Source organism: Oncorhynchus clarkii, chromosome 28, assembly GCF_045791955.1.
Source record: "Oncorhynchus clarkii lewisi isolate Uvic-CL-2024 chromosome 28, UVic_Ocla_1.0, whole genome shotgun sequence".
NCBI lineage: Eukaryota > Metazoa > Chordata > Actinopteri > Salmoniformes > Salmonidae > Oncorhynchus > Oncorhynchus clarkii.
The window spans coordinates 41,862,736-41,875,566 of NC_092174.1; the positions used below are offsets into that span (position 1 = coordinate 41,862,736).

A 12,831-nucleotide genomic window follows, 5' to 3' on the forward strand; every position below is an offset into this window, starting at 1 on the left:
ATGGGACAGCAGTAATGGGACAGCAGTAATGGGGACAGCTGATAAGGGGACATCAGTAATGGGACAGCAGTAATGGGACAGCAGTAATGGGGACAGCTGATAAGGGGACATCAGTAATGGGACAGCAGTAATGGGACAGCAGTAATGGGACAGCAGTAATGGGGACAGCTGATAAGGGGACATCAGTAATGGGACAGCAGTAATGGGGACAGCAGTAGCAGTAAAGCACCATGGGGACATCAGTAATGGGGACAGCAGTAATGGGGACATCAGTAATGGGGACAGCAGTAATGGGGACAGCAGTAATGGGGACATCAGGGACAGCAGTAATGGGGACAGCAGTAATGGGGACATCAGTAATGGGGACAGCAGTAACACTATAGCATCATGCGAGGGCAGCAGTGTCCCTTGAATGCCATCACCCTTGTTTTATCATATCTATTATATTCAATATTAATATATATAATTATATAATAACTATATTTGTCAGTTGAATGGTTAATGAAACGCTATATAGAATTAAACACTGTATAGAATGAAAAACTATATAGAATTAAACACTATATAGACTGAAACACTATATAGAATGAAACACTATATAGAATGAAACACTATATAGACTGAAACACTATATAGAATGAAACACTATATAGAATTAAACACTATATAGAATTAAACACTATATAGAATGAAACACTATATAGACTGAAACACTATATAGAATGAAACACTATATAGAATGAAACACTATATAGACTGAAACACTATATAGAATGAAACACTATAAAGACTGAAACACTATATAGAATGAAACACTATATAGACTGAAACACTATATAGAATTAAACACTATATAAAATGAAACACTATATAGAATGAAACACTATATAGAATGAAACACTATATAGACTGAAACACTATATAGAATGAAACACTGTAACTTTATGTGTTCCAGCAGGACATCACACGAGGCTGGAAGATCACAGCAGACCAAACACTCCTCCATACTGGAATACCTCAGGAGTAGTTTCCTAAAACGACCACAAGAGAGCGCTCCAAATTCATCACTGTCAGTAAAGAATAAAGCCCTACTAATTTGGGAATTTTATGAATAAACAACAAATACATTTGCTATTACATTCGGAAACATACATATTCGTTCCAGATCTATATATAAATATCAAACTAGTCCCAGAATAACGACGTCGCTTGTCTTTGTTTCTTTTTTAAAAAGTGAGGGTGTGCGAAACCTTCCACTCCAACCAGTGCCGAGACTTCTGGCCAGTTTCCAACCTGCGGGGTGAACCATAACTGTGAGCCGACCGGGTTGAGGGTGGACAGGGTGTTGCTGTTCCAGGGTCCCCTGGGGGTGGAGGTCATAGAGGAATGCCATTGTGAAAACAGACGGACACAATGTGTCTGGGTTCGCGTGCTTAATTACGTACTTCTTTGAGACGCCATACGAGACGGTCATTGATGTGGGAAGCTGTTCCTGTTCGAAAGGTTCGCCAGGTGTGTATCCTTCCCTAAACATTTGGGAAGAGTGTACAAAAACATTCAATTTGTTTAAACATGCACTGATGTCAATGGGAGATTTGAGTAAAAAGGTTAAATTCGGAAAACATTTGTGCGCACAAAAGTGGCACAATTTTCATGCCTTTCCCTGCATTTACCTGTAGCCTGAAGCTGAACATTTTATCATTTATATATTATGTGTTATACATTTGTTATAAATTGCTATTTTATTTATGTCATATAACTTATTGCAGTCTCAACAATCGTTCATTGAGTTAATGTCAATCAATCATTATTCACATCTTGAATTAATGTGCACACTGATAATTAAATGGTAGCCACAGAGGCTATAGGGCCCAATAGAAAAATATTGTCTTGTCATGTGAATGACCTCAAAGTGCACGAAACAGAACAACTGAGTATCAACTGAGTATCATGATGCATTATCATGTTCAGATTGTCACATAAGCAGCCATAAAGTCACTGGTCATAAGCAACCTGTCACGACTCTCCTTGTTCGGGCGGCGTTTGGGTTCGGAGGTGACTTCTAGCCATCGCTAATTGTTTGTATGTAATATGGTTTGTTATGTGGGCTCGCTTTATTGTATTGTATTTTGTCTATTTTTGAGTAAATTACTTTTATTTACTCATATCTGCTGTCCTGCGCCTGACTCCTCTACACAAGCTATACACAGACCTCATTACAAAACCATAATGTCACTGGTCATGAGCAGCCATAATGTCACTGGTTATAATCAGCCATAATAATGTAATAATTAATAACATCCTAATTGAATACATAATTCCCCAGCACCACCATACGTAAAATGTATGTAAGCATGCATGACAGCAAGTCGCTTTGGATAAAAGCGTCTGCCAAAAGTGCAGATATGATATATTGTTATATTATAATGTATTTTTCTCAGATGGGTTCTCCTGCGTGCCCACTGAGTTTGACTCTGCCCTTGGTGGAGACCCCTAACATGGTAGACCTGGTCCAGACAGTGGAGACTTGTGAGCTGAAGGAGAGGTCCTTCAGAGTTCCTTACATAGAGTTCTACTATGAAATAGTCTACGATGACGACGGAGTCAAAGAGGAGAAACTCAAGGTGAGCTCACGTTGCAGACGGTGTCCTGTGTTTCTACCTCTCTGAATCTTGGATCATTTTAATAATGATCTCCAAAAATAGCAAAGATAAAACCCAGTAAAACCGCCACTATTTTCTCTTATCCGTTGCCTCCCTGAGAACATATTTTTTCCTCTCTACTTTGCCCTAATTTTAATAATAAACTTTAAAGACCTGGGCTAAAGGACTATAATTAGCTCTAGGTCTGAATTGAATCAGTAGCTCAAAAGATCACCATTACATGTAAAGACAATGTTTCCACGTTCGCAGAGGATCCATTCTCGGTAAACGCTGTCTATGTCAGCTCAATTGGAAATCACCTTTAAATTTCAAGCGCGCTACAGTTGCAGATCTTCGGGCGCTACGGTTCAATCCAGCCCCTAGCCTGATCTAATTCATATGAGTGATAAGAAAGTAGAGGAAGTTAGAGATTCCATCTGGAAGTCAAAGCTTATAGATCCATTTCCCCTGCACATCCAATCCAATCCACTCCCCACTGTTTGGCACCACACAGACAGAGAGATACAGCAGGCGTGAAACGCTGTAGGTTGACAAGGTTAGGTGTTGTGTTATCTTTATACACATAAGCCAACACAGGATGAACTGAATGTTGGAATGGCTTTATCACGCGGTCTTCTTGGCAGGGAGATACTGTATGTACTGGCCATGACTTCAGTGAGTTTGTTTGAATATGGAAATTATTGTAATCACTGTCTTTATGATGTCCGACTGGAGGGATTTAAAGAGACTATGTCTTGGTTTAGGAGAAAATGAAATAAAACATTACTCATGGTTACACATATTGCCTAGTTAAATAAAGGTTAAAATAACTAAAATAAATATCTATATTTTTGTTAAATGTGAACGTAGAAAGAGAAGAAAGACAGCCACGTGTCGTTAGAGTATTTTACTCATCTAACTCCTGTGTCTGTCTGAGTGTTTAAGCACATAAAGCTGTCTGCCACCCACTCTCACAAAGGTGTGAGGAGAGCAAACACAAATGGACCCTGCAGGTGTCAAATCACGTTTAGTAGATCTCCCTGCTGGTGGGCCGGCCTGTGGTGAGCTGATTGCTGATGGACTTTTCAATTCAATTCAAGGGGCTTTATTGGCATGGGAAACGTATGTTAACATTGCCAAAGCAAGTGAAGTAGATAATAGATGGCCTTTTCTCTGTGTTGCTAATGTCTCAACAGGAAATAGATGTGGGCAGATGTTTGGGAGGCTGCACCGCAGGATACCGCTGTCTTCTCAGGTCAACTAGAACACAGCTGCTCTCTCCCACCCTCCCTCCTTACAGTACCCCAGCTCTCCTCCTCCTCTTCCTCCCTGCAGCACCCCAGCTCTCCTCTCCTCCTCTTTCTCCCTGCAGCACCCTAGCTCTCCTCTCCTCCTCTTCCTCTTCCTGCCTTCAGCACCCCAGTTCTCCTCTCCTCTTCCTCTTCCTCCCTTCAGTACCCCAGTTCTCCTCTCCTCCTCCTCCTCCTCTTCCTGCCTTCAGCACCCCAGTTCTCCTCTCCTCCTCCTCTTCCTCCCTGCAGCACCCCAGCTCTCCTCCTCCTCTTCCTCCCTGCAGCACCCTAGCTCTCCTCTCCTCCTCCTCCTCTTCCTCCCTTCAGTACCCCAGTTCTCCTCTCCTCCTCCTCTTCCTCCCTGCAGTTCCCCAGCTCTCCTCCTCCTCTTCCTCCCTGCAGTTCCCCAGCTCGCCTCCTCCTGCCTCGCATCTCCTCTCATAACAACTGCCTGCTAGCTGTTAGCTCTAACACTTTGCTACACCCATAAAGTTAGGCTGCTGTTGTTTAAATACCACTTGTTTGGTTTGGTTTCTTCTTCACACTCCCTCCAAGTGTCCTCAGTTTGTGATTGTTGCATATATTGTAGTGATAGGCTTATATTGCGTAGAGACCTATATTTTTTTCTGGTGAACAGGTTTGATGAGAAAGTGTATGTTTGAGAAATGTGTTTACTCTTGGAAATCATGCAGCAAAACACAGACCTAGATGTCTCTGGGATATATTTGGTTATGGATTAAATGCATGGTTTTTCACAACAGCACTTCACCTTCTTATAACCTTGTTTCACTCTGTATTGCAGGAGCCCCTCTGATTCAGAAGTATGCCATCTGTGGGCTGAGAGACCCACTAAATCTTGTGTCCCTCTGGGCTACGACAGCCACATATTCCTCAACCAGCATGGCAAGACCAGCACAGTCTTCTCCAGCTCTTCCTGTCTCTGCCAGTCCTGAACCAGTCCTCTACTAGAGAATACACTCACCACCATGCCCAGTCCTCTACTAGAGAATACACACACCACCATCCCCAGTCCTCTACTAGATAATACACACACCACCATCCCCAGTCCTCTACTAGAGAATACACACACCACCACCCCCAGTCCTCTACTAGAGAATACACACCACCATCCCCAGTCCTCTACTAGAGAATACACTCACCACCACCCCCAGTCCTCTACTAGAGAATACACACACCACCATCCCCAGTCCTCTACTAGAGAATACACTCACCACCATGCCCAGTCCTCTACTAGAGAATACACACACCACCATCCCCAGTCCTCTACTAGATAATACACACACCACCATCCCCAGTCCTCTACTAGAGAATACACACACCACCATCCCCAGTCCTCTACTAGAGAATACACACACCACCATCCCCAGTCCTCTACTAGAGAATACACACACCACCATCCCCAGTCCTCTACTAGATAATACACACACCACCATCCCCAGTCCTCTACTAGAGAATACACACACCACCATCCCCAGTCCTCTACTAGAGAATACACACACCACCATCCCCAGTCCTCTACTAGAGAATACACACACCACCATCCCCAGTCCTCTACTAGAGAATACACACACCACCATCCCCAGTCCTCTACTAGAGAATACACACACCACCATCCCTATATACACACACCACAATCCCCAGTCCTCTACTAGAGAATACACACACCACCATCCCCAGTCCTCTACTAGAGAATACACACACCACCATCCCCAGTCCTCTACTAGAGAATACACTCACCACCATCCCCAGTCCTCTATATTATGTCCTCTACTAGAGAATACACACACCACCATCCCCAGTCCTCTACTAGAGAATACACACACCACCATCCCCAGTCCTCTACTAGAGAATACACTCACCACCATCCCCAGTCCTCTACTAGAGAATACACACACCACCATCCCCAGTCCTCTACTAGAGAATACACACACCACCATCCCCAGTCCTCTACTAGAGAATACACACACCACCATCCCCAGTCCTCTACTAGAGAATACACACACCACCACCCCCAGTCCTCTACTAGATAATACACACACCACCATCCCCAGTCCTCTACTAGAGAATACACTCACCACCACCCCCAGTCCTCTACTAGAGAATACACACACCACCATCCCCAGTCCTCTACTAGAGAATACACACACCACCACCCCCTATGACTGTCTTGCAGAAGTCTGTAACATCCGGTTCAGAAACAACCCCCGTAGAAATTTATTTATATGGCTGCAGTACCACTTTGACATGCTAAATGGAGTTTTAACCTCTGGACTTATACATATACCAGTCCTGTCTGATATACATGGAGTATCTTTGTGGTTAAGATCTTCGACTTGTTTTAGGACCTTCAGCTCTACCTGTTTCTAAGCTTCAGTCTAGGCCTATGTTGAGTCAATTGGTATTACCATACTTCCACAGCTACCAGATGTCTCTGAATGCAACACTTTGCTGATGCTATTCTTGTGTTATATGTCAAAAATTATTTTGTAGATAAAATGTATTCCAAAACCATGAATCAACTGGATATCAGGCATCATCAGTGTGTCGAACTGCTTTGCTTTATCTTGGCCAGGTCGCAGTTGTAAATGAGAACTTGTTCTCAACTGGCCTACCTGGTCAAATAAAGGTGATTTTTTAAATTATTATTTTAAAACCCGGAAAATCAATGAAGAATCAATGACACAAACTACTTATCTCTTCAACAAATGCTTGACTGTACTAACTTACAATTCACATTGCTCATTGTCATGCCTATGGAATCCATATTGTGCAGCATGCCAAAATGCTAATTTAGAACTTTTAAATGACAATAGTTAGGGATTAAACATAATATAACAAAATTATAATCGAGCCATTTAAATAGTGATCTGAGGGAAACATTCGGACAATATCTGTTTGAAGGGGCACACGTGTGTAAATAGTTGCCTAAAACAACGGTTTCAGTTTGTAACATGGGCTCTCTTTTTTTCCTCAAGACATGTTATGGCTTTAGGGATTACGTGTCATATGTAGTAAATAAGCGATAGAACATGTTTTTTGAAAGGCTTCTCTTTAGAGATTGCAAGGTACGAGTGTCTTGAAAGGTATTTTGTTGTTTGCTACCACCCAAGTGGTTACAAATTCTTCATCTTAAAAGGACTGTGAATTTCTCACAATTTACTAAAAAGCCACGCGTAATGAAATGAAAGACACCTAAGATGCACAAAGTCGTTGATGCGTAAATATTCACATTGTAGCTTCTTATATCCTAACTCTCATTCGTGATCAATTATAAATACGTTACGTAGGTAATACATTGATAATACTATATATTAATTGTGCTGTTTGTATGAAGGTGTGTTGCGTAAATAGATCATATGTATAAAAAAGAGAGGGTTTGAAAAGTTGATAAAGGCTGAACATGTGAGACTGACTACATGATTGCAACACAACTCATTCGTTTGCCACACAAGATTGGCAATCGAAAAAAGTGAATTCAAAATATTTTACAAGAATGCTCCAGGCCGGATATAAAAACGCGTAATTGCATGTTAGAATGAAAACAGTCCACTGTAATGTATCCCTTAAATCCACGAGAGTACACCTAAGCCTCATTTTATCCACACCAATTAAATGACACATTTGTATATTTCGAGATGGGTTCAATGATTGTAACTGGAGTATAGGGACCATAACAGTTGTGGCTGTATTTGACCAGGTGTGATGAAGCCTATATATGATTCAAATGGGAACATCCCCAACTAGGAAGACTTCCCTTTCTGTTCATAGAAGTAGGTGTCGTTGCCAAATTATACCCATTTGTCGAAATTAATGGATCCATTATAAGGCGGTTAACCTCCTACGGTGAGCAAACATCCTTGGCTGTGCTGTCCTCAGAGAGGTTTGACAATTTTCTCGATATTTTCTATACGATTGAAAGCTTTAATTTGTCCCTAAATACCATTAAAATATTTTGTAGTGATATTATATATCTAATATATTAGTCACGAGTTATTATTCAAAGGAAAAGTTGTTCAATTGCAATTTTCTCGTTAGATGTTGAGAATACCGTTTCAATTAAATCTACAATCTGTTCACACCTTGTTAACCATACCATTAGCCTTGCTTTACATTCGCTGATTGTTGATTTACATGTGCGACTAAATAGCATATTTTATGGCTGTTGTCCGAGGGTTTAGGGACACCGTAGCCAATGCTGTAGCATTTGATATAAAACCTGAAGCTTCCAAAGCTCTCCAGTCACTCCAACTTCGGACTTCTACTGCATGCTAGAGAACAAGACATAGATGCTCCAAGGACCCACAACAAGAAGCATGTACCATTACCTTATCTCTGAGATGTTACCTGTTGCTATGATCACTGCCATTGCCACGTTAGTGAGCATGGCTACTGCAAGATCATCACTAAATTATTTGGAAAGCCACTTTTCCATGGAGAACGAGTCTGAAGAAGTGCGTTCTGCAGCTATCAAGAGGCTACTGGAGGTGTTTGGGATGGAGGATGCTCCTCTCCTCCGGGGCGACAAGCAGCCGCCTCAGTACATGGTCGACCTGTACAACACTGTCGCAGATGTGGACGGAGTTACCAAGGACCCCTACATTCTGGAGGGGAATACAGTACGCAGCTTCTTCGACAAACGTAATATTTAGATATTTTAACCTCGACCCTGTCGATAGATCAGTTATATTAGGTTAGACCTATACCTGTATCGCTATTGCACCCGCCAGTCCTATGATTCACCTTATGCAATGTTTACAAAATAATTCGTATTTTACGCATGATATTACGCACGTATTAGGCTCACATTTTAAGTCTTATCGGGGCACTTTTGCGTACTCATTTTGACAATAAGTATTATCCTTCCCGCACACAGTGCACAGTGAACAAATCGAGTTCCTGTTCAACTTGTCCATGGTGGCCAGTAGTGAGAAGGTTCTAACCGCGGAACTCCATCTCTTCAAGCTGCGGCCTCAGGTTTCTGCAACATTCAATAGATATCACTTCTGTCAGGTATAAAACTCAATGTGACCCTTTTATATATATAGGCAGACGTGCAGAGGCTCAACTGTCCTTTGACTCCTCAAAAGTAAGCTACTCAAAGCTAATGATGAATCCATTCATTCCCTATAGGTCAGTGTCTACCAGCTTCTGGATAGCAGCAAAATGAACATTACTCAGGGGAAGAAGCTGCTGTCTTCCAGACTGATCCCTGTCCCCTCCACTGGCTGGGAAGTGTTCACCATTACACAAGCTGTAAGTATGTCATCCATCCATTCATCCATAAATTCATCCATCCATCCACCATCCATCCATCCATCCATCCATCCATCCATCCATCCATCCATCCATCCATCCATCCACCCCTAACCCAAAATAACTCTCTCCCTATAAAGGTGCGTTCCTGGATGGCTGTTGAGGGCAATAACCTGGGTCTTCTGGTCACAGTGCAGACCCTGGGAGGAAGCCAGATGGATGAGAAGGTGGTGCGTTTTTCTTCAGGCCGTAACCACCATAAAAGCAAGCAGCCCATGCTGGTGCTGTTCACTGACGATGGCCGCCGTGCAGCCGCTCTGGATAATACAGTCAAAGGTAGCCTAACACACAATCGAGTTATTATTAATGTGTTATTACTGTATTTTTTTTTATTTTAATGGTGTATTAACACAACATGATGGTCTCTGTCATAATACATCATCGTTTATTTGTACTTTTATCAGTATTGCTACTCTATTTTTTTCTGTTGAACCTAATATCAATAGTATCAATCATCTTAATTGAGTGTGTATTCAGTTCAAACGGAACCACATTTCCCAAACCAACTCTACATTTTCTCTATCCAGATCCCAATGAGACCCCAGCTGTCCCTGGCCTGTCCAACCTCCCCAACACCCCAGGCTTCCACCGCAGCGCCCGCTCCCTGGATTATGACGAGGACGTAGAGAAGAGGACGTGCCAGCGCCTGCCACTCTACGTGGACTTCGAGGAGATCGGCTGGTCCGGGTGGATCGTGTCGCCTCGGGGGTACAATGCCTACCACTGTAAGGGCTCCTGCCCCTTCCCCCTGGGCCAGAACATGAGACCCACTAACCACGCCACCGTCCAGTCTATCATCAACGCTCTGAAGCTGACTAAAGGCATTGAAACGCCGTGCTGCGCGCCAGACAAGCTCTTCTCCATCAACCTGCTGTATTTTGATGATGACGAGAATGTGGTGCTGAAGCAGTATGATGACATGGTGGCAGGAAGCTGCGGCTGCCATTGAGCTGGACGGACGGACAGACGGGGGGGGGGGGGGGGGGGGGGGGTGACTGCGCTAAACCAAGATGGCTGACACGGAGCAGCAGTATATCTCATTCAGGAGGGCACAACGCTGCAAACCTCACAGAAAAGAAATGTCTTGTATAGAGCTCACACCCTTCTACATGACAGAGAATGATGCTTGTTAGATGTGATATATTTCTATTTGATTGTTGTGTAATCTTGCGCCCAACTGAATGCGACTGTGCTCTGTGTGGATGGATGACTGCCACAGGGCTGGTGCTGTACAACGCTGACCAAGGTGTATTGTGTCAAAGCAAAGGAGGACAAATATTAAAATCAGATTTCAGTCTAGGTGTTGGTATAAAACCGCCTCTTACACTCAGCGATGAAGATGAAGATGAAGCAGTATGCAGGCAGAGTCCTACGTGTAACATATGTAAATAGGTAGAAATTATAATATATGACAGGGCATGACTTGATTTCCTGTGACAGATGTAAATGTGTATATTAAATGATTGATGATTGTGAACTATTATAACATTTTAATAAATTGTGCGAAAAAAATAAATAAATTGTTTGACAGAATGAGTATACTGAGAAACATTAACTACTAACCACTAATATCAAGAAGGGGGGCCTTCTATATTTAGAAAACCTTCCTAGCTATATCCATGGCTTGCCTGATGAAGACAGCATTCTGTTGCGGACCTATCTATCCTACATGCCGGTGTAGTCGTACAGATGATGGCCTGGCACCTTGCTGGAGAACAGAAAGCACCACACGTCACAGCTGTCTTCATTAAGGGTTAGATGAAGCCTTGAATGGAGAAAAAACAGTGACCTAAACTGGGGCAGGTCTGCTCTGCTCTGAGTGTGAATAGGACATTCCTTTATACCAAAGTCACTGTCAGACTGATTCAGTGATTAGTAATTAAAGATGTCCATCAATATACAGGAATATATAATGCTATATGCTATAATTACACAATCTATGATATACACTATATATACATATGTATGTGGACACCCCTTCAAATGAGTGAATTTGGCTATTTCAGCCACACTCATTGCTGACAGGTGTATAAAATCGTGCACACAGCCATGCAATCTCCATAGACAAACACTGGCAATAGAATGGCCTTACTGAAGAGCTCAGTTACTTTCAACATGGCACCGTCATAGGCTGACACCTTTCCAACAAGTCAGTTCGTCAAATTTCTGCCCTGCTAGAGCTGCCCCAGTCAACTGTAAGTGCTGTTATTGTGAAGTGGAAACGTCTAGGAGAAACAACGGCTCAGCCGCGAAATGGTAACCCACACAAGCTCACAGAACATGACCGCCAAGTGCTGGAGCGTGTAAAAATCGTCTGTCCTCGGTTGCAACACTGACTACCGAGTTCCAAGGTCAGCACAACTCTTTGTCAGGAGCTTCATGAAATGTGTTTCAATGGCCGAGCAGCCGCACTCAAGCCTAAGATCACCATGGGCAATGCCACGCGTCGGCTGGAGTTGTGTGAAGCGCGGCCCCATTGGACTCTGGAGCAGTGGAAATGAATTCTCTGGATTGACAAATCACACTTCACCATCTGGCAGTCCAACGGCCGAATCTGGGTTTGGTGAATGCCAGGAGAATGCTGCCTGCCCCAATGTATAGTGCCAACTGTAACGTTTGGTGGAGAATTAATAATTGTCTGGTGGCTGTTTTTTGTCGTTCGATAAGCAGGTGTCTAGATAGTCCATCTGTAGATGCTCTACACTATCAAAAAACTATCTGTTGATAAGCAACTGATATATATATATATATATATATATATTATACTGTATCAGTAACATATATATATATACAGTATATATGTATATATCACACATTATGCTACAATATTATGCAATATTATGCTATATATATTACACATTATGCTATAATGTAATTCTTATAATTAGCATTATATGCTATAATGCATCTGTATAGGTGACCGTGTGTACTGTAGCAGTGTACACATACGAGCAAATATGGTCAAGTGCATTGCTCAAGGGCACATTGGCAGATTTTCCACATAGTCGACTCAGGGATTTAAACCAGCAACCTTACAGTTACTGGCCCAATGCCCTTAACCGCCAGGTTACCTGCTGCCCAGTAGTAAAGTTGAATTCACCTGAAGTTATTTCAGTCTTTGAGGCACCAGCGATTGGAAACAATCAATCATCGAGTCAGTCAGCCAGGTCCTAAACTATGACATGACTCACAGTTAGATGCTATCAGAAACACCATGACTGGCTCTTTCTGTTACACATCATGGAGGAAGACCAAGAACCCATGAAGATGGAAAAAGATCAATGCGCATCCTAAATGGTACCCTATTCCCTTTATAGTGCACTACTTTTCACCGGGACCCATAGAGTTCTGGTCAAAAGTAGTGCACTATATAGGGAATAGGTTGCTATTTTGGACGAATACCTGACTTTACACATCACCGCTGGTTACAGAATAAGAGATCACAACACAGGATGGGAATGGACATGCATCAGAACTGTGAGAAAACAATCTAGTATCTTTGAGTTAATGCCGCACCATACAAGTGATAAATCTCACTTGACTTGGTTAACTATGACATCGTA

The 12,831-nt window shown here is 42.5% G+C and overlaps 1 protein-coding gene and 1 pseudogene across 1 annotated transcript; both read left to right on the forward strand.

The window, feature by feature from the left end:
- The first annotated feature begins 202 nt into the window (after positions 1 to 202).
- LOC139386791 (uncharacterized) lies at positions 203 to 4,887 on the forward strand (annotated as a pseudogene).
- Positions 4,888 to 8,220: 3,333 nt separating this feature from the next.
- LOC139387502 (anti-dorsalizing morphogenic protein) lies at positions 8,221 to 10,217 on the forward strand. Its single transcript, XM_071133764.1, is given in 5 exon segments — positions 8,221 to 8,593; positions 8,829 to 8,965; positions 9,086 to 9,208; positions 9,349 to 9,544; positions 9,796 to 10,217. Coding segments are annotated over 5 exon segments (1,251 nt in total).
- The last annotated feature ends 2,614 nt before the right edge of the window (positions 10,218 to 12,831 follow it).